Source organism: Onychostoma macrolepis, chromosome 04 (genome assembly GCF_012432095.1).
Source record: "Onychostoma macrolepis isolate SWU-2019 chromosome 04, ASM1243209v1, whole genome shotgun sequence".
Taxonomy (NCBI): domain Eukaryota; kingdom Metazoa; phylum Chordata; class Actinopteri; order Cypriniformes; family Cyprinidae; genus Onychostoma; species Onychostoma macrolepis.
In genome coordinates this window covers 25,694,372-25,717,175 of record NC_081158.1, presented here as the reverse complement: position 1 = coordinate 25,717,175, position 22,804 = coordinate 25,694,372, and the positions used below count along the sequence as shown (strand labels likewise).

The window sequence follows — 22,804 nt, the reverse complement described above, 5'->3', positions numbered from 1 at the left end:
CACTGAATAAAAAATAAAAAGGGAATTGTGACTTTTTAGTCGGACAATTCTGACTGTTTTATCAGAATTGCAAGATATAAACTCACAACTATAAGTTGTCAGAATTGCACAAAATAAAGTCGCAATTTTGATTTATAAAATCAGTATTGTGAGATATATACTTGCAATTCTGAGAGATAAAGCTTGTATTTTTTTCCTCAGAATTGGACTTTATATCTCGCAATTGCAAGATAATATATTTATTATTGCTTCCATAGGATTGTTTAGTAGTTGGATTAAAAAAAAAGAACTTGAATGAACTTTGGGTAAAAGCTTCTGCCCAAAACATAAACGTCAACTAAAGCAAGAAAAACTAGCATGAAAGTGTCCAAAACCTTAAAAGAGTTAACAGTTATAATTTTCATAGGTTTTCATTACTTGTTTCAGCCTGTTTATTTATTAGTCCTGTATTAATTAAACCATGCCAACAACTGCCCCCCAAAAATATATTAAAATCCATGAACACATTTAAAATTAAGGAACAATTTTAATCATACAAACATACATCTAAAAAAATTTTAATTTACAAAAATTGTCATTTTAAAAATTAACATTGTATTAATTGTATGTATTAAGAACATGTGTCCTTGTTCCACACTTATTACAGTAATAACAGTAAATTATGACATGCAACTACCCCTAAATCAATCTCTAATCCTAATACTAACATTTTAATAAGTAATTAATATTACTCAGTACTTAATTGTGTAATAACAATGTAACAAGGACATCTTAAAATAAAGTGTAACCAAAATTTTTTTTAATAAATTGGTATTAACCTAGAATAAATGCTGCAAAATGTTGTTAATTGTTATTTCATGAACATCACTGAAAAGTTCAATCAAAACTTTAGTAAACTATATATATATATATATATATATATATATATATATATATATTATACATACTGTAACGGGGCTGACGAGACGTGAGACATGCGGATCCATGTGCAAGCTTTTATTTAAAGGCATGGTCATAAATACAGGCAGGGTCGAAACAATGGCAAACAGGTATGGCAGGGACAAGACAAAGAGTAATCCTAGGACAAGCGTGGGTCGACGATCGGCGAACAGTATCCAATGGGGCAAGGCAGAGAGATAAGAATCCAAGAGAGGTGCAAACAGTGTCCAAACGGCAAGGCAATCCAGGGAACACGGGCTAGAAACAAACACGGGAAAACAGGCAAGACTAAGACAACTAAGTGGGCTCCGTAGTAGCTTTCACTAGGAGAGGGATAAGTGCATACAATACTCGGCAATGAGGGGGAGAAAGTCCATGGCTTAAGTAGGGTGTGTGATCAGTGCAATCAGCTGTGTGTGCAATCAGTGCAATAGATGATGGGAAACTGAGTCCAGTGTGATGTGTGTTGTGATAGTCAATGTAGTGAGCGAGTGACCTCTGGTGGTGAGTGAACAGAAGTTCATAGACCGGATTCGTGACAGAATCGGGGCAAGAGTTCAGAGATGGCCTCCTCGGACGGTTCAGAGCAGGGCAAATGTTCAAAAGCGGCCTCCGTGGCCGTGACAGGACATGACGAGGAATCACAGACGGCCTCCATAGCCGTGACAGGGCAAGACAAGGAATCACAGACGGCCTCCATAGCCGTGACAGGGCAAGACGAGGATTCACAGACGGCCTCCATAGCCGTGACAGGGCAGGACAAGGAATCACCGACGGCCTCCATAGCTGTGACAGGGCAAGACAAGGAATTACAGACGGCCACCATAGCCGTGACAGGGCAAAACAAGGAATCACAGACGGCCACCATAGCCGTGACAGGGCAAGACAAGAGTTCATTGACGGATACCGCTGACACCTCTGGAGGTTCTGCAGCGGTTGCCGCCACCTCTGGAGGTTCTACAGTGGTAAACTCAGGACACAGGGAGAGTTCATTACTAGGTGCCACCACAATACAAGGGGCCGAAGCGAGCCCTGCCACTTCTGGAGGTTCTGCAGCGTGGGCCGCCTCCTCGGGCAGTTCTGCGGTGGTGTACGCAGCCCAAACGCAACACAAAGCGATTCCCATCAGGGGAAGTGCTTCGGACAGGGGAATATGCGCAAGTACAGGAGGGTTACAGTGAGCTGGTTTGGGGATACCAGCCGTGCGTGCAGACACCAGCGGTACATCCCTCAAACTAGACATCAAACTGGGATAGTGGAAGACTGACCTTGATGATCTGGGTGTGTCAGCCCGGACGTGACGTGACTCTGGAAGGTCAGCGGAGACGTGACGTGACTCTGGATGGTCAGCGGAGACGTGACGTCACTCTGGAAGGTCAGCGGAGACGTGACGTGACTCTGGACGGACAGCGGAGACGTGCTGCTGTGACTCTGGACGAACAGCTGTGACGTGCTGCTGTGACTCTGGATGAAGAGCTGTGACGTGCTGCTGTGACTCTGGACGAACAGCTGTGACTTGGCTGGACTCGTGAAGATCAACAGTGACTTGGCTGGACTCGTGAAGATCAGCTGCGACTTGGCTTGACTCGTGAAGATCAGCGGTAGCTTGACTGGATTCACAGAGATCAACTATAACTTGACTTAGCTTTTTAAGATCAACTGTGACTGGACTTGGCTCTTTCACATCAATTGTGACTTGATTTGGCTCATAACTGGCAGCAATGACATGACAGGGTGTTGTTGTGGCCGCCATTTTGTGAACGGGATTCACTGTTGCCGCCATCTTGTGAGCGTGCTCTGGTACGTCCGCCTTTACCGTCATAGACGCGGTGTCGTGTTCCTCTTCCACGACACCCACAGTAAACCGAGAGTCAGCACACAGTAAAGCATAGTCCATAAAGTCCTTTAACGTACAATCAAACTTCAGGTAAACATGACTTAATGGGCTCATTTAATCCGAAGTGAAAAATGTCCTTTAATACGACCTCATCCAAGGGTACCCTATAATATAACTCACAGAATTGAGTGACGTAATCCTCAATAGATGAATTCCCTTGTCTCAGGTCGAGCAGCTGGTCAAAAGGGTCCATACCTGGCCAGGGTTCCGTAGAAAAGCCACTGGATCCTCGTGTGGCCGAGTATTCTGTAACGGGGCTGACGAGACGTGAGACATGCGGATCCATGTGCAAGCTTTTATTTAAAGGCATGGTCATAAATACAGGCAGGGTCGAAACAATGGCAAACAGGTATGGCAGGGACAAGACAAAGAGTAATCCTAGGACAAGCGTTGGTCAACGATCGGCGAACAGTATCCAATGGGGCAAGGCAGAGAGATAATCCAGGTACACGAGCTAGAATCCAAGAGAGGTGCAAACAGTGTCCAAACGGCAAGGCAATGGGTTAATCCAGGGAACACGGGCTAGAAACAAACATGGGAAAACAGGCAAGACTAAGACAACTAAGTGGGCTCCGTAGTAGCTATCGCTAGGAGAGGGATAAGTGCATACAATACTTGGCAGTGAGGGGGAGAAAGTCCATGGCTTAAGTAGGGTGTGTGATCAGTGCAATCAGCTGTGTGTGCAATCAGTGCAATGGATGATGGGAAATTGAGTCCAGTGTGATGTGTGCTGTGTGTTGTGATAGTCAATGTAGTGAGCGAGTGACCTCTGGTGGTGAGTGAACAGAAGTTCATAGACCGGATTCGTGACACATACAGGGCTTAAGGCCTGTCCACACCACAATAACGGCACAGAGGGACAAAATCGTTGGAATGGAATGACTTTCAGAATGTTTTTTGTTTGTTTTTTCAAGCATAAAACAATGACAGCCAATTAGAATTGATCCTGCTTTAAAGAGCTCAAGCATTCAAAATGGCTTATGACATGACTGCAGCATGCACTTATAATAAACAGAATGATATTGTGTATTGGTGTGGATGCTAAGTAAATATAAGTAAGTATATTTACTTGGAGTCCAAAAGTAACTATAGTGATAACTATAGTTACTTTTGGATAAAGTAACTAGTTATTTTACTTTTGGATAAAGTAACTAAGTAACTATAATGATAAATTGGAGTATTTATCATTATAGTTACATCAACGAGTCTTCAGGCAAATCAACCAAACTAATGAATGTGAATGGACAATAAGACTAAATTGATGTCATTTCTGCATTATCCATCTTGTAGACTGCGTATATACGAGACTAAATATTTGTTGTTTGTTCGCATGTGATCTCTGTACTTCATGTAGGACGAAATGTGTTAAAACTGTGTAGCAGATCCTTCAACATCTGGTAGGTGTTCCTAGTTCACAGTGAGCATTGATGATTTTCAAGTAGACTGATGTCTGACAGACACCAGGATACCCTTAAAAGACTTAAAATTTACCAGCTGAGCATACATGGGTAATAAAAGAAGGGTGTAGAGCTGACCTTTTAAAAGCCTGCAAATTCTTGGCTTGAGCAGAGGAACTACTCAGACACCACAGAAATTGTTTCAGATGAGTCTGAAGGGGAATATTCTACCCAATGCAGGTGTTGGCCACATGAGTCTCTGATGCCTAATCTGGCTCAGTACGAGGTAGCATTTGCTCTGCCATCTGTTGCATCTGTCGCTCACTGTTGCCTGACATGACCTTGACACGGCGACCCTTGGTCACCCCCATCAAAACAAAGCCATTGCACCTTGTAATGATCATGTAATATCGTAAAAAATAATGTTATCATACTGTATAACGCTATCAGCATTCTTGAATCAAATACTACAAAATGCTTACCAAATGATATGAATTGCTTTTGTCAGAAGGCATTACAGTGTCTTGTCTGTATGATATGCCACATACATATTTCCTGTCACATTGTGATAGTACTATCAAACTCAAGATTTCACAATTCAGTCAGTGTTGTTAATCTGTCTTAAAGGGATAGTTCACCCAGAAATGAAAATTCTGTAATTAATTACTCACCCTCATGTCATTCAAAACTCGTAAGAACACAAATCTGAGAGCTTTCTGACCCTGCATAGACAGCAGTGCAACTGACATGTTTGAGGCCCAGAAAGGTAGCAAGGACGTCATTAAAATAGTCAGTGGTTCAACCGTGATTTTATAAAGCTTCGAGAATACTTTGAGCACAAAGAAAACAAAAATAACAATATATGTGTGGTGCTGCTGACAAAAAACACCATTGACATCTGTCTTGACTCTTACCCAAGATGTCACCCAGATTGCACAATCTGACAGATAAGAAATGTGAAAGCCGTATGTCCAAATCTAGAGTTATATTTGAAGCTATTTTTTTTTTGGCCTATCATTTTGAAATGCAAACTGAACTCTGAAACGAGCCAATGAGCTTTTCATTCTCTCATTCTCGCCCCTCCCCTTCCACACCTGTCCTGTCAACTGAGAGAGAAACGTCTGGAGGCAGGCGAGTGGAATCTAGCGTGTAATATGATGATGATGCGTCTCGCACTTTGAAGATGCTAGAGAAATGGAGCTCTTGCAGCTCAGAGATAAGACAGATGGATGCACGAGCGCAATAAGTTCGTCTGGCTTTTTTACTCCAAAAGAATTTCGAAGGATAAGGTTAATTGAATATTGGCATACTTGAGATGTAATTCACATCAAAGCATTTGAAACGCAGCTTCTCCCATGTCTGCGTGCACGATGGTTGTGCTAAAACGTGCTTTAATCAACACCCTGAGCTTGTACTACAAATGGCAGGACAATGATCACTTTAAAAGTGGATAGCAATCTCAACAGCGCTGACATAAAAGCCCAAAATGTAATTTAATATGCAAGTGAAATAACATGATTTTCTCTGCCCCTTTCCGCCTGGTCGATCTTCATGTGTGTGTTGTGCAGGTGCTGCTAATTAAAGTCCTGCACCTGCATGCTGTTGGCAGGAGATAATTTAGAAGTTAAAGCCTCCCTATGCCCTCCTTTAGACTGTCTACTGTGTCAAGATTCTCTTCCAGCTAGTCAACTCTTTTTGAATGATTATTTTACGTCCAAATGTCATTACTTCGAATTTGCAGGCACACTGAAGGATTATCTCAAAACCCCAATTTGTACAATATTGAATTTAGTTGGAGCCTAGATGCATTTTTCCAAATCTAAGCTGCAGCAGAAAATTAGCCCGTTGAATCACAAATGTTAAAGCAGTGGTTCTCACCCTTTTTGACTCAAGATTATTTAAAAGGTCCCCCAAGATATTTCTGGTACTTACAATGAAATAACAAAGCTACTATTTTTCGTTTTTAATGAAACTGAGGGTGCAAATATATTAAAATAACACTGCCCTGCATCATATTTGCTGAATGAAATACAATACTTGTTTCTTACTGATTTTGGGGTGCTAGTTTTTCTCTAGCACCGCACACTTTCTCACAAAATATATGAATTTATTTTGTTTAATTTTTGCTTTTGACCACCATTTGTAAAGTCTTGTATTGTATTTTATCAATTCTCTTCTGATTTTCACATGTATAGATGATTCTGAAGATAACATTTTATAGTCCTGATTTTTTTTTCTAGATTGTAAGTTAAATTATACATTTAGTCATTTGTCATATGTTTTTGTCATTTAAACCTGAACTTTTGACATTTGACAACACTACCTTTTAGTCTATGAACAAAGACAGAAATTCACTAACAGCAATATAAACACTGCACTGGGGTTCACAGGCAGTAATAACAGTCTATTACTTGGGGTGGGTACATTTTGATAATAGTGTAATTTCTGAGTGTAATTTGAGGGGTCAGATTAATTGTTATAGTAAGAGACAACAATAACTGAATATCCTGCTGGGTACGCCAAATAAAAAAAAACACTTGTTCTACATGGGCTGATCAGAGCGATGTTTAGAGTTTTACAGTCAATAGTACATCTACCTGCAGGCTGTGGACTATTGCTGGCAGCAAACCAAAGATCATCACTGAATAAAATGTAATTCTTCATAGAATTGCGTAAGAGAGAATCCATCTGATAATAATTAAACAATTTCCCGACCAGTGGTGAGTGAAGATAGCGGTTTCCCGTAGATTTCGTGATTGCATTGCTTGTCTGTTTTGGAGTTTTCTCATCATGGTTCCAGATGGCATTGGTATTACGTTGGCAGGTCCAGGTTTTTTTTATATAAATAAAGAAAGAAATTAAGAAAAAATGGGAATATTTTGAATACCCTAAAGGCTATATACAGACAATTGCTGGGTTATGGCAAATGCATCATTACGTCTTCAACAGGCATTTAATAAGAATAATGAGGCGGTAAGCTACGTTAGGAGCTAGAGCCTACACTTCTACTTTAAACACAAGCCTTTAAGCCAATTAAAATGCGTAAAAGGCTGAGAATTTGACACACTATGCAAAGCCGACACTCAATTTTCATTATGTAATGGAGTGTAGCAGCAAGCATTGTTTTAAAATTACCAGCCAATTTGCCTTTGATACTGAGAGCCATAGACTTCTGAAATTCAAACATATTAATTTTGCCGTTTCTCTCCGAAAGGACTCCAGTCGCAGAAAGCCGATATTTTCATTTGAATGTCACCAACTCGGAGCACTTCCCATCAGAACGCCTCTGCCTCATTTCCCAAAACAATCATCTCTCAGGGGTTGTGGAGTGGAGGCAGGCCCAGTGGGGGCAGTTGATATTTCTATTGCACACAGAGGGCTGTGCTCATCTTGTGTAAATATCTCAGCATGAAGTGACTCACCATTGTCTCGGCTCTCATACACACAGGGTTTGGTTTGGATTAAGACCTCATGTTTGCTTTAGAAGAACTGTCTTTCTTTCTTTCAGATATGTAGTCATAATCTGGTGCTTCTGTCTGCCTTTCAAATTAACTTTAAATACTGTTTTTTTTACTATTACTATCACAGGGCCAAACAATAATGATGGCTCAGTGACCCGAGGCCAGTGTGAGTAGATTTTGAGGCTAATGAATATTTTATATTCATTGATTTAGTTGATATTCATTTTTATGCTATGCAACTCTTCTCCTGATATTATCAGATGAGGTTTTGACCAAATTTTGAAAATGACTTGTGATAGTGTGTGGAAAACCACATCAATCCATAATGGAGCTACAAGCAACATTATATAATTTGCAGCTTGTTGCAAATATTCTTTTTGTTAAGTAAAAAAAAAAAAAACAAAAAAAAAAAAACATAAAAGTAATAAAGAAAATGTAATATTTGGAAAGATAAATAGGGTAATTACAGTAATTGAAAAGCTCTAAAACATAACACAATGCAGTGCAAAAAATTTTAAATACAGGTGTAACGTTAAAAAAAAAAAAAAAAAAAAAAGTACACTATACAGTATTACAGATTTTTTTTAGAATGCATATAATAATAATAATATCTCTAGCTTGTTATTACCATGTTTTATTTATATATAAACATTTAATATTTACATTTAAAGCAACAGGCACCTATCTTCAACAGGCATTTAATGAAAAGCAGAGCACACACATTCGTGAAAACCTTTTTGTTGAGCCCTTCTAATATCAATACTATTCTCACAGTTTTGGTGGAGAGGGTGTGAAGACTAAATCTGTAGTGCTCCATTTTGAGTATTTTCCAGGATGCCTGTGGAGTTAGGGAAGACCTGTGTGTGACATTTCAACTGCATGAACAGTGGTGTGTTCCTCAGAGGCGTGTTCTCCAAGACCAACAAACCTGTCTGCGCTCCTGGCCTACATTGCTTAAAAAGCGTTCTGTAATGCATTATAAATGAGCACGGCGCTCAGTGCAGACAGCCCCTTCTCTAAAGTAGGCCAAAGCTCTGGACATTCCCGAAACTTTCGCCAAGACTAAATTCTTAAAAATCTGACCACGTCCAGAGGAGTGTAAGGATCAGCCAGTTGAATGCAGTCAGGCATTCATCATTACAAACAGGATTAGCTTGTAGGAATGAGTTGATTAAATGTTCTGTCTTTATCTGACATTTCCATTTATGAGACTCACAAGTCTCACTCAAGTGGCAGTGGGATCTAAATGTTTATGCTCTAAGTAACTCAAGTCAAGTGTACCAGCAGTCAAGTGTGCGCTCAAGCTCTGCCAAGATGGACATTTACTAAGCAACACTTCGGGAGAGAACTTTTTTTTGCATTTAGCTTTTATCCAAACCGACTAACAAAAGCAATTCTTCAAGGAACCAACAACATTCGTGATATATTTGTTATTATTAATTACTAACCCACGTGACGTTCTTCCTTCCAAGAAAAACAAAGGCAGTTTTTGAACACATGGTCAATATTATTTCAATATTATTACGGGGGAAAAAAGGAACATAAATGTACAAATGCATCCTCATTAGTTGATTTCTTGCTTATTTGTATTTGGAATCTACAATGTGTCTACATTGGTTAACAGCTCACCTTTTTGTTGCCCATAACTATTCAGGTTACCATATTTAAAGACTTTCAAGTTTGAATGTTTTTGACATCCTGACAAAGACTGAAATGGTTTGTCTATCATTAAATATGTTTTGAGAACAGAGTACTGTTCTTTTCTTTTTTCATAAAGCAAAAATCAAGGTTACAGCGATGTGCTTACAATGGAAGTATTTATAAAAGCACTATTCCTTTTAATTATTTGAGCTATAAAACTGTTCTCATTATTTTAGGTTAATTTTCGAGTTTTACTGGTTATATTGCCATGGCAGCAAAGTTGTAAAATTAGATGACTTTACACAGAAAAGATTAGAAAGTGATTTTTTTCACACTACAATCATGTTAATATGCATGTTCTTTATGTCTTGTGGTTATATTTTTGACACGGTGAGCATTTTAATATTTACAGATTGGAAACTTGCATCAACATTATGCAAGTGCTGTCATTTTAAGACAAACTTGTATTGTACCTACTTCTACAGAACTTCTATTGAACCCACACAAGTGTGTCACATCAGCTTGTATTTATAGAGGAAAGTACGTTTACAGAGTTGAGCTGAGGTTCCCAAAATACATGAAAGTTTTGGGAAGGATCTGTGTTGTGTCACTTCTGTATTAAGCCTTATTAGCAATCCAAAGTCTCTCTGTACAGTGATGTAGATCAGCTTGTAAACAGATTGAGATTGTTTGTGAACGCAAGGCTCAATCGTGCTCCGGCTTGCCCATGGCTACGGAGCTGTTGTCTGATTATAGTAAAGCATCCACAAGGGCCTAATCAACACATCCGTTCCAATGGGAGATCATCATACATCACTGACAGAGAATACATGCTTGTATTCTAAAATGTATTTAATACTCTTAATAAAACTTCTGATGCCTCCTTGAGCCCCAAAAATATGGGTGTCAACAGACAGATCTTTCTAATACGATTATTTCAATTTTAATCTTGATCTCCTCTCTCTCCGTTTCTCTAGATATCTAGTTTTGATCCCAAGGATATACTACTTAGTATGACAAAGGAGGAACAGCCAGGAAATGGAGATTTAAATTCAGAGACTCTTTTCCTGGTCCCATCTACATTTAGGACACGGACTGTGCCGGCTACCTCCTGCAGCTCTGCTGGATGGCATTTTCTCCACATGAAGACGCTGATGCTGAGACTGACAGCTGCAAATGAGTTTCTCTGCCCAATCAGAGGAGGCTTGTTCAGCTGGATCTACTTTTCAACAGCTGTTGAAGGACTTTAACGAGACTGTTGTCTTAGATGCCCACTACCTTGCCTTGTCATTTCGGAAGTTAGGACTTAGATGCAGGGAATAGGACTTTGCAAAAAGATAGAGAAGAGGCCGTTGTGTCCATAAATCTCTATAGTATGTGTCATGTTTGCACTGCCCTGAAGCCATTGGTTGGCTTTTCTTGAAGTAGCGAAAAAGATTATTTTGATTTCAGTTTGTCCCAATAGGATCAAACACATCAGTTTCAACTGCAGTTAATATAAAATTTAAGGTGCGGTCACATTTACCATTCACATTGTTCTGTGAATTTTTGGGGGTGAAATATCATGAGGGAGAAATGCTTTCCAATGCATTTTCGCATCAATGTTGACCAACAGGTTGGTTTGGAAGCATATAAATATAAACTATAATCGACAAAGGACCTTTGTTGTCCACAAAATTTTGCCGAATTTTCGCAAATATGACCGAACCTTTAGACTGCTTTGGAATAAACATGATTTGGAATTTTCTAATTCTGTTTCCAAGAAGTGGCGTCGCCATTTTAGAATACTTTGCAACTACTGAGATTTCAGGATGGGGAAATCATTTCTACATAAAGCAATAGATAATAATAAAGAACGTTCATTTATTGACCGTAAGAACCTGAAACTTGACTTCATGGAGTGTAGATCTGGATAGTCAGATGCCTGTGGGTCACTTCATTGTAGAAATACAGCAACATCATTTTTTATCCCTATTGAACTTGTGCACTGAGTCGAAACCAACTAGACATAGGTAAAAGTAGCCACTGTTAGGCTGTGAGTATTCACCTGCAATAACACACAGCGTTGTGCTGAGTTGTGTTGTGTATAGAGGAGAACTTGTTGTGATCTTGTTTATCTATTTAAGGTGAAACTAATAGTTTTCCCCTCGTGGAGGGAAGAGAGATGTTGTTATGTTTTGGAGTAATAAAGTTATAATGGTTATAAATTGCCTTACGGTAAATCTGTAGTACATGCCTAGCACCTTGTTCTGTGATAGTGGTTGGTACCTCAGTTGAAGTGTGATATGGCCGTCCACCTGTTAAACTTCTCTCTGTTTTTATTATGGGGTACGTGGGTGGGATGGGGGGCAGCGGAGTTGTAATTGCACTTGTTAACTTTTTACTGTTACAATCTGGGAGAAATAAAGATTTATCTTTTGCAGTGTTTTTGGACGTCTATCAGATCTCTCGCTATCTCTTCCTGATCCTATTCAAAAGGTGTTTTATACGCTACTGTTCAAAAGTTTGCCATCAGCAAGATATTAAAAAAAAAAAAAAAATTGATTCTTTCATTCAGCAAGGACACATTGATCAAAAGTGTCAGTAAAGACATTTATAATATTACAAAACATTGCTATTTCAAATAAGTGCTGTTCTTTTGAACTGTTTATTCGTAAAAGAATCCTGAAAAAATATATCATGTTTTACACAAATATATTAATTTAAGTAGTACAACTGTTTTCATTAATAATAAGAAGAAATGGTTAACAGACACCAAATCAGCATGTTTGAGTGATTTCTGAATGATCATGTGACTTTGATCACTGAATGATCACTGAAGACGAGTAGGATTGCCATAAGAATAAAATTTGAACATTTTAAAATATATAAAAACAGAAAACAATTACTTTAAATAGCCATAATATTTTACAATATTAGTGTTTTTCTGCATTTTTGATCAAATAAACGTAGCCTTTGTGAGCATAAGAGACTTCTTTCAAAAAAAATATTAAACTTCTGAATGGTAGTGTCTCTATTTTATTTGTAATTTTATTCATATTTTCATATCTGTATACATATTTATTTTAGATATAATTCTTTAAATTGGCCATATCATTTTTCTTCTTTTTTAATTTGGTCATTTTGGTACAATACGGTTTAGTTGGTTATTAATGCATTATGTATCATGAACTAACCATTAAAAATACATTTATGAATCTAGGTTAATATTAATTTTGCATATTATATATACCACTAATACATTTTTTACATTTTAAGCTGTATAAACTGACATTTATGTATAATCAACGGGCATATTCAAACAGTACCATATTTATAAATTAGCATTAAACTAGATTAATAAATGCTGTAATGGATTAACTAATGTTTCAAATTTAACCTTTCTGTAAAGTGTTAATTCTACTAACACTATAAGTCTACTTATAATATTAGTAAAGTCTTGCACATTAAAAACAGACCATTTTACATCCTCTGTGTCTCTTAGAACCATTTTGTGCCACTGTGCCTTTAAGACAAATATGTAAATGTCCTCTGAAACCTGTCGTATGTTTTTTATAGTACAACAAGTGCAGAAATATCTCAAAGGAGAATCCTAAGACCCCTTTACACAGTCTGTCAAAGACGAGTGTGACCCAGCACTCTCCAAAGTTTCCCATCTCACCTTAGAACAGAGGTGCTGTTGATTACTTCTCCAGAGGAACGACAGTAGCACCTGCCTCTGTCTCTGTCTCCACACCGAAGGCGCCTCTGGTGGACTGGTGGAGGGGCTCCTCCTGCTCTAATTGGTTCCAGGGCTGGAAGTTTGTCTCTGAGGGGATAACACAGCTCAAATAAGTTTGTGCGACCGGCTATTTCTGAACTTCCCGTCTGAACATAGAACCCTAGGCCACTAAAGTGGCACAGCCGCCGACTGACGTTTTTGGTAGACCGGCCCTGTCTGAGTGTTTGAAAGTGAAAGTCTCATCATTAAAGCCGGAGTGATGACAGGAGAAGTGCAGAGAAACACATGTGGCACAGGTGTGAAACTCCAAAAAAGACAGACCTGAAGATTCATAATTGAGAAAACGAGAAACAGAGGAAGGAAGTGAGACGGAAAAAGAGCAACAGACAATAATCTGATAATCACCTTCATTTGTCACTAGTTCTAGAAGCCTCGGATCTGACCTCAACAACAAATCACAGAAACTGCATTAATCTATTAAAGGTCTATTTATAGTCCTTGCGCCGTCTCGTGTCTGAGGGGAGACTGGAAGCGATTCTTTGGTGGGTGTGAAGTTAGCATTAAACGGATTAGCTCATTAAGCAGAGGCAGGGCTCTTTATGTATGCATTAAAACTTTATCATGCTCTCAGAAGAGCTATTAAATATCACAAAGCCCACTAGACACACACCAAAGTTACATTCACCTCATATAAGTACATTTTAGTACGTCACTTCACTTTCACTTTTTCACTTTAGTATAGGGACCAATTCTCACTATTAACTAGTTGCTTATTAGCATGTCTATTATTGACATATTGACAGTTTATTAGTACTTAGAAAGCACATTCTGCATGACCATATTCTACATCCCTAATCCTACCAAATACCTAAACTTAATACCTTACTAACTATTTAACTAGCAAATTAGGAGTTTATTCAGACAAAAGTCATAGCTAATGGTTAGTTAATAACGAGAATTGGACCTTAAAATAAAGTGTAACCCAAATTAACAGTTGCTTTCCTTCCCAAATTGTGAATTATTATTATGTATTTTGGAATATTTTGAGAATATACATAGAAATGTGCTTTAACTAGCCTTCACTCATTCCTTATACAGCATTAATATGTGGTTGATTATGACCCTGTTTAATTTGATAATCTCACTGTAAAAAATGACTGATTTTAACGGTAAAAAACTGTGAAAATGCTACAGTAAATACCTGTTAAATGGTTAACGGTAAGTTCCTGTAAAATTTACAGGGAAAAACCATAAACTAACGTTCCCAGAAATTTTGTTTGAATTTGATGTTTTTTCTTTGAAATAACTATGTTTCTTCTTAGATTTTTCTTAGCAGTTATGTTTATTAGAGTTGTATGTTACATCTAATGTTGTTAAATTAATGTTTATTGCATATTTCAGTTTAATGAGTCTCACCATGATGGTGTTTAGTGTTTGTGTGAATGACACTGTGCACCTTCTATATATGTTATTATTTAAAAGCTGCTTGTGATGGGCTTTGGTTCATCATGTGACTTTCTCATCACCACCTGCATTTGGTGGTTATCAGTGTATTTCAAAAGGTACAAAACAGATTTCAGTATTTTAATAGGTTGGTATATTAACATTACATCAGTTAATGAAATTACGGTATTTAACTGTAATTTAAGTTAAAACCGTAAAATCTAAAATGTTGTTACCGTATTTTTTTATGGTAGAATTCCGGCAACCACAGCTGCCGGTTTTTACCGTAAATTTTACGGAATTTTTTTTACAGTGTATATTCCTTACATGCATTTATATTTTAATTATTGGTTTGATAAATTCATGTCTGTTTGTGTTAGTTTACAACATAATCCCTTTTATTGGATTAATAATACATTTATATGAATTCTTTATCCAAAATTGTAGTTTTGAGGCTGTGAATTTAAAGTCTGATGTCTTATTTTGTTAATATCAACTGTAGTTTTTCTCCAATATTTTTTCAAAAATAATTATGAAATGTTTCAAAATACTTGAAAAATTTCATCGGATCGACTGATTTCAAGAATCACATTCGAAATGAGTAATTGTTGGAACAAATGTTTACAGCCATATATTTAATTTGTCCAGCAATCAAGTGACTGATTGTGTCCCCAAACTATTTTGCAGAGTGTTTGTGCCTCTCATTTATCAGATGTTCAGATTTTCTATACATGAGCTTTGCATGTCTTCTCCAATTAAAATCATTGATATTCTGACTGCAGGTGCTGCGGACTGCAGACTTCACTAGTAACTGCCACTTTAAAGTTTACATATGTTTTGAATAAAAAATAAGAATCTACATTTTTTTTTTCATGCAACTTAATATCTTCATTCAATATTAATAAATGGATAAATGTTACATAATTAATACACACACATACATAAAGATAGATTCAGACAGATTCAAAGCATGTACTTTAAAGTGGAGATTACTAGTTATACTAGTGCTTGAAGAACTAGATCTCATACACACACACACACACACCTTCACTTGTGTCATCCCACTTCTGTCCACTCCTCGCTACTTCAGTAACAAATTCCAAAATCCGCTCTCTGAAACAAAGCAAAAACACAAACAGGGTCACAGTTCGTGAGCTGTTCACACAGATTTATCGGCTGAATGCTGCAGGAGTTTGGCAGATGAGGGAATTTGTCCTCGTCAGGGTCTCGGCCCTATGGAATTCAATCACCACTGGCTAATCTGGTTTATTTGGCTTGCATGGGCGCAAAGGCAATTTCCAGCTAAAGGCATTAAGGGCTTACTTCATCCAGGTAATTGATTGTTTGAGATGAGAGGGGAAATTAGATAACACAAATGGAGGGAGAGAAAACAGTGCCCTTGTGTTTGGCAAAGTTGTGTAAAGCTAATGAGGAGAAGACTAAAACTGAAATAACAGACGAGTGACTAATTACATTGGACAAACATTTAAATAGCTTTTTTGTCACTTAAAAATGGGATGCCCCTTTTCACTCCCTCGTCTTTAATTAAACTCTTTACACTGCTATAGAGAACTGCAGGCCTTTCAGAATTAATCGAACTCCTCTGCACTGTGATTAGTCATACAAACGAAAGGATTATAGCATATCCTAATGCTCAACTGGAATTAAATCACATACAAGTATTTCTCACAATCTTGTGTTTAATTAAAGGAAAATTTTGACAATTTTCTCACCCTTATAGCATCCAAGATGTAGATGAGTTTGTTTCTTCATCAGAACAGATTTGGAGAAAGTTAGCATTATGTCACTTGCTCACCAATGGATCCTCTGCAGTGAATGGGTGCCGTCGGAATGAGAGTCCAAACAAAGTAAAAACATCACAATAATCCACACAATCAATAAACATCTTGTGAAGTGAGAGCTGCATGTTTGTAATAAACAAATTCACCACTAACATGTCTATTCTCTATCCAAAATATTGCTTTCCCCATGAAAAAAAATCTTGTCTGAATCAGGAGAGAAATATGCAAGAACATCCAACATCCAAAACAGTTCTAAATAAATATGCCAGTGGATTTTGATATAAGAGGACAATAGGGAACAGACTTTTTCACTGCAAGAAACGTTATTATGGATTTTGGCCAGAAGCAATGATTTAAAGTTGAAAATGAAATTTAAAAATCCTTTTGCAAACTAGACACTCACCAAAAGAGTATTTCAAAGTCATATGGATCCTGGTGCTTCTTGCAATAGTAAATGACTCTGTCTCTCCTGCTGTAAGTAGAAGGTCAGTGCGCAGCAGCTGGGCAGGCGCCGGCCTCTCCCATCCCAGCTGGAAACACTTACAGAATGAATGGACCAAGGGACTCCAAACAACCACCCACAAGTGTCTGCCCTTTGCTGCTTTGTGTTCTAATATAGCAGTATTGATTTTATGTTTCTCCGTGAAAGAAAGGCAGGAATAGGAATCTTACTTAGGAGTCCATTAATGACAACTGTAGAAACCTAAAGGAAGAGGAAAAAAATGGAGGGGTAATGGAGCTTTCAAGCTTGTAAAAGGATTCACAAAAGCAGTCCATGAAACTTGTGCACTACATTCCAAGTCTTCAAAAGCCATATTATAGATATGTGTGAGGAACAAACTGAAATATCAAGATTTTCAGCCGGTAATAATGTCCAGTTGGTAGAAAAGGTCAGATCTTTTCAAAGAATCAATTGATCTGCTTTGGAAAACCAGTTTGAATGACTCATTTACAAATAATATTGGATGATCCAGTTTTAATCGAGTTGCACCAATTAACAACTCGCTGGAGGGAAAGAGTATACTAAAATTAACGACAAAGCTAGCATATGAATTCAGAAGGCTTAAAATACATAAATCATCTTCTGATTTGGGTCTCAAAGTCTCTAAATTCAATGCATTTTCTTCTTCTGGGATTCTCAGAATTGCAGGGTTCACTGGGCACTGAAATGCTTTTAAGACCTGGTCTCCAGGTCTGTTTAATTAGGGTCATCAACAGCAAGAAATCAAAACAATGCTAAACGCAACCACCATATAATTGTACAGTTGTCTATTTTGTTTGATAACATTTTCACCTATGTTTCTCTGCTGATGGACCACAGACATTAGAGTAGAATCCAAATTAGATTCAATAGGCTATGGTTTGAGCATAATTTTCAAAATCATCTGCTGCTTAATCTAATCAATAACTATATCCAGAGCCATAAAGATGATGATGATAACAAAATAATGTTTTCATACCAGTTATTGTTATTGAGAGCTGCTGGTACTGCTGTAAACACTGTGAAGCAACAGTGAACACGTGGAACGCTTTTAAAATGTGTTGGACGTTGTGTTGGTGCCACCTGGCTGACCGTGCAAGAAGTGCAGAGGACAGGCTTGTGAAGTATCTTCCTTTCGTTAAAATTGGTTTATGTATATAATGTTGTTTAAAGTTACTCTGAAAAAACTAATAAGACAATGGCACAGTCGAGGTTCGTCGTTTAGATCAAATTAACCAAACTAGAACGCGACTTCTATTTCGTTACGTCGCGTTTTATTATGGTGTTAGGTCATTTAACCCTTATATAATACATAAACAAAGGTTATAATATGAAACGCTCGTAGTTAATGTAATATGTAAAATTAAAACGTCTTGGCGATTGCTTTTCAAGAAAACCCAACCGTTTGTTGTTCAACAACGCCTTTTTTATAGACCTCAGCCATAATAAAACACATAAACTGTTCACCAAATTAACACTTATTAAACAGTTTGTAGATGTCCCTAACCACATCATTTTCAAATTAAATGAGGCACCTAGCCTGACTTTGGTACATTTTCACTTACTGTTGATATAAAACATAATTTGACTCACATTACAGGTTCCTGATGAGAACTAATATGAAAACAAAATGCATCAAATGTGTAAACATTGAACTTTATATACTTTTTTGCCCCAAGTTAAGTGATTATGATGCCATCAATGAAGCATTAGACGTCCTGCTTTCTGATCTCTTTTCTATATGAGTCTGGAAGTGCACTTTCAGGTGATATGACTGTTGAAATCTTTTTCCGCAGTCCAAGCACTTGAAGGGTTTCTCTCCCGTGTGAATCCGCAGGTGTCTCTTAAGGCGGTAAGAACTGAAGAAACTCTTATTACACTGAGTACACGAATAAGGCCGTATGCCTGTGTGGTGCCTCATGTGGACCTGCAAGTAGCAGGCTTGCGTGAAACTCTTTTTGCAGTCCAGGCATTGGAAAGGTTTATGTCCTGTGTGGTAGCGCTGGTGCTTGAGCAACTCTCCGAAGGAGAAAAAGGCCTTTCCGCAGTCTGAACAAAGGAATGGCCTTTCTCCAGTGTGTGTGAGTTTATGCCGGGTCAAGCTGGCCTTGAACGCGAATGACTTATCGCACAGAGTGCATTTAAACGTTTTCTCTGTGCTATGGCTGTCAGAGTGTGAACAAACAGAGTTCTCTATATTAGAGTTCTTCCCACAATGTGCAGAAAGGCATGGTTTCTCTTTGGAGTGGGTCTTCTGGTGTTTCGCCAAAGCCCCTGGGTACAGAAACCCCTTCCCGCAGTCTGTACAATGATGTGGTCTCTCCTCCAAATGGATGCGCTGATGAGCCAAAAGTGCACCGCGGTATGTGAAACCCTTCCCACAGGTACAAAGGAATGGTCTCTCTGGTTGATGGGTCAGCACGTGTCGTTTGTACGAGGTTGAGCAGATGAAGGTGGACTGACATTCTGTACACTTATAGGGTCGTTCCTCTGCATGGATCCGCTTGTGTCTGATTAGAGCTGCCTGACAGCTGAGCTGCTTCCCGCAGGCATTGCAGCGATGCACTGCTTCTTCAGGGTGGGTCTTGTGATGGTCTCTCCTGGCGCTGAGTGAGCTGAAGGTCTCTACGCAGTACAGACAGCCATAGGTTTGGGATTCTGGCTTTTGCGGTTTGTTTTCCTCAGGAACATCGTTTGGTGATGTTATGATGTGTTTGGGCACATGAATGAGTCTATGGCGACGGAGGGCCTGGGAATGGGAGAAACTGCGGCCGCATTCAGATACCGGACAAAGAAAAGGACGCTCTCCGGTGTGGGTGCGCTGGTGGGCTTTTAATAAGCATGGGAAGCGGTAGCTTTTGCCACAAACGTGGCAGCTATTGGGCAAAGAGGGGTCGACTGCAGTCCCACTTTCCATAACCTCAGTGGAGTGGACTTTCTTTATGTGACCTCTGAGGTTTTCCTCCTGAAAGTGATTGAATGGACTCTGCAAGCATGAGTAGGTGTGAAAGGATCCATCTGCAATATCAGAGTCATGAGGATATGTATCATCAGCATAGTCATTCATTTAATTTTTTTTATATGTACCTCTATGGCATCTGTACATCAGAACCTCAAAATAAATAGTGGAGTGATTAGAAAGTGACTCACTTGTGTTATTTAAGGTGCAATCAGATGTGTCAGACTCCACAGGGTGACCCCTAAAATCATTTAACAATAGTACCACAATAAATAGATGTGCTTGGTGAGATAAACACAAATTAATGTTGCGAAATGTCATGTGTTATGTGACTCCTCAAATGTAATATATATGAATGAATAATTCATATTTTTTTTTAAAAACATTTACCTTGAAAAAAATAAAACATTAATAAAATGATTTAAAATGATTAAGTACTGTCATTATAAATAATAAATATGATATACAAGAAATAAATATATTACTTTTTGTTGGAAATCTAAACTGAAATTGAAAACTGATTTCCTTCTTGAAAATTGCTAAAATGTTTTTTTAAACCAAATGCAACTAGTTTTATATTAAATAATATAGTTTATATATTAAAATTTTAAATTAGCTTTTAGTTTTTATATTTTCAGTTTTTGATTTAAGTTTTGGCCATTTTATTGTGTGCTTTGTCATTTGTAGTTGAATTTATGTTTGTTTCTGTTTTAATATTTTTAACAATTCAATTTAAATGTATTCGTTTCGTTTCGTTAAGTTAAAGTTGTTGTTTTTTTTAGTTAAAGTTTATAATATTTATATTTTATTTTACTTCAGCTTTATTTCAATTACAGAAAATCACTTTTAATAGTTAACAAAAACAACACAACCAACATTTCTAAGAGCCCATGTAAGTCAACTATAGTATAATAAACAATATTTGCTCTGTGTACCAAGTTTGTTTTAATGAAGACATTAGGAGTCATACATATGTTCAAGAATATGTTCTAACATATTCTTATGTTATATCTTATGATTGCGAGCATAGTAATACTAATGTTAAAACTGCGACAACAATGAGCAAATGATGAGCTTACTTGTTTTCTGAGGTAACAGAGTCTACCTCCACCTGATGCTGCAGGTTTGTTCCATACGTTTTCTGAGAAGTTGCTGATATTCTCTTCAGCTTTTTAAGGTTGACCATTTTAATCTTCAACATGGTTTTAGGCTTCCATGCAGATCTGCCTTTGCCCACAATTATTTTGGGTACAGCACTATCTTCAGACACTGATTGCGCAGACAAAGGAGAAGACAGGAACTCTGACTGTTCAGTATTAGAGTCTGATTCCTTTATTACATCTGTAGATCCGTGGTCTTCTCGAAGTGTTTGCACAGATTCATTCAAACCCATACCTCTTGCACACTCTGATTCTAGAATAAGATGCTCTCCATCTTCATCCGGTCCTACCAGAGTCTCTCTACATTCAGATGCTCCTACTACTGACTCCACGGCACTTTTCACAATGTGGTCTGAAATCCGTCTGTCGAGCATCTGAACGTGACCTACTCTCTTCTGATGGATGTCTCCTGCTTTACCAGAGAGTGTGGACAGGATGCAGTTTCCTGCACTCATGGGCTGACACGAGTCTGTCGCAATATGGAAATATACTGTTTGAAACAGAAGCTACTGTAACTGTTATTGGTTTCAGCAAATTGTTGAAGACAAACAGACTACATAAAATTCTTACATTTGGTATCTAGGTGTCCAAGGTTCTTGTAGTGCTCAAGCAGTGTCTTTAAGTGATCTGAATGACTATTGAACTGCTCACAGTCTTTAGAAACAGGCAACATTGGGTCAAGCCAAGCCAGAGTCTGAAACCAAAAGGTTAGCAATAGCAAACTTAGGACATATACAATTATGTTTTGACCTAATTTATTAGAAAATCTTTCATAAATATTGAAAGTGTTGTTATCATTAACTAAAACCATTAAAAACATTTATGTTAAGTGAAAAAAAGCTGAAATAATATAAATTATCAATATTAGATGAAAAACATAAACTAAACAAAAATAGTACTAAAATTACTAAAAATGAGAAAAACTAAACCTGCAATAAAACTAAAAATGAAATTAAGATAAATAAAACATATTTACAAATATTAAACTAATAAAAATGACAAAGGCATATAAAAAAATTACATTTAAAGAGCTAATTCTAAATATTAATAAAACTATAAAAGTTTATAAACAATACTAAAGTAACACTGTTGAAATCACAATATATGACAAAATATCCATAATATATGCCTTAATAGAATCTAGATCATAGTGGATAGTTTCTTACAAAATAGTATGATAATATGACACAAGATGATAAAAATAGTGTTTTAGTTTTCAGTGTCATCTATGCAAAAATTCCAGGTTCAATAAAATATATGGTAGTTCCCAAACACAACGTCTAGGATTCTAGATTGACCATGACGTCTCACCTGCTGAAGGTCAGGAATTGGCAGGAAGTGCTCCAGCCTAGACAGGAAATGCCACATCAGGACCTGAATGGCTGAGTCAAAGTCAGTGCCGAAATCCACTGGAAACACGTGCTGTAGAAACCAGAGAAACGGACAGAGAAATTAAAAAAAAAAAAAAAAGAATCAAAAACACCCTTATCATAATGTTTATAAGATCTGACCTGGAAGAAATGCTCCTTCTCATCCACATCTTTAATAAGTGTTTGGACCAGCTCCACAAAACAAACACCTGCTTCTCCAACCATAGTGTGATCCACCTGTTTGATATCACACTCGATTTAAACACTTTACAGTGTTTGAAACATGTAATATCAAAATCCCAATAACTAAAAGCTAGAATGGTTTGAAAATATCAGTAATAAAGTAAGAAACAATTATAAAAATATTAGAATTACGAGTTGAATGCTGTTAAGGTGAGTATGGATTGTGTGCATATCAGCAGGGTCATCTCTCTCACACAACTCCAAAACAAGCTATATTCAAGAGAGAGAGAAAAAGAGTATCCGTTATCAGACAACAATTTGACAAAGATTTTTCCATAAATAATATATTT

The 22,804-nt window shown here is 37.5% G+C and overlaps 2 protein-coding genes across 8 annotated transcripts in view; one reads left to right on the top strand and one right to left on the bottom strand.

The window, feature by feature from the left end:
* Nucleotides 1-11,656, top strand: part of shisal1a (shisa like 1a) — a 32,696-nt gene extending 21,040 nt beyond the window's left edge. Inside the window, exon 5 of one of the 2 annotated variants that reach the window (XM_058773647.1) lies at nucleotides 10,423-11,656. In XM_058773647.1, coding sequence (XP_058629630.1) covers nucleotides 10,423-10,585 — 163 coding nt within the window. In that variant the 3' untranslated portion in view covers nucleotides 10,586-11,656. Of the gene's footprint in view, nucleotides 1-10,312 lie in introns of both variants that reach the window. The other variant, XM_058773648.1, reaches the window with a different exon arrangement.
* The window catches only part of si:dkey-14k9.3 (C2H2-type zinc finger protein), a 67,943-nt gene that overhangs the window by 44,336 nt on the left and 803 nt on the right, over nucleotides 1-22,804 (bottom strand). For 4 of the 6 annotated variants that reach the window (XM_058773632.1, XM_058773631.1, XM_058773634.1 and 1 more), the window contains exons 3-13: nucleotides 22,647-22,724; nucleotides 22,413-22,508; nucleotides 22,213-22,323; nucleotides 21,472-21,595; nucleotides 20,821-21,391; nucleotides 19,933-19,982; nucleotides 17,762-19,800; nucleotides 16,705-17,004; nucleotides 16,233-16,326; nucleotides 15,545-15,612; nucleotides 12,997-13,143 (exon numbers count right to left, since the gene is read on the bottom strand). In XM_058773632.1, coding sequence (XP_058629615.1) covers nucleotides 18,470-19,800; nucleotides 19,933-19,982; nucleotides 20,821-21,391; nucleotides 21,472-21,595; nucleotides 22,213-22,323; nucleotides 22,413-22,508; nucleotides 22,647-22,724 — 2,361 coding nt within the window. In that variant the 3' untranslated portion in view covers nucleotides 12,997-13,143; nucleotides 15,545-15,612; nucleotides 16,233-16,326; nucleotides 16,705-17,004; nucleotides 17,762-18,469. The remainder of the gene's footprint in view (nucleotides 1-12,996; nucleotides 13,144-15,544; nucleotides 15,613-16,232; nucleotides 16,327-16,704; nucleotides 17,005-17,761; nucleotides 19,801-19,932; nucleotides 19,983-20,820; nucleotides 21,392-21,471; nucleotides 21,596-22,212; nucleotides 22,324-22,412; nucleotides 22,509-22,646; nucleotides 22,725-22,804) is intronic. The other 2 variants (XM_058773637.1, XM_058773636.1) reach the window with 2 other exon arrangements.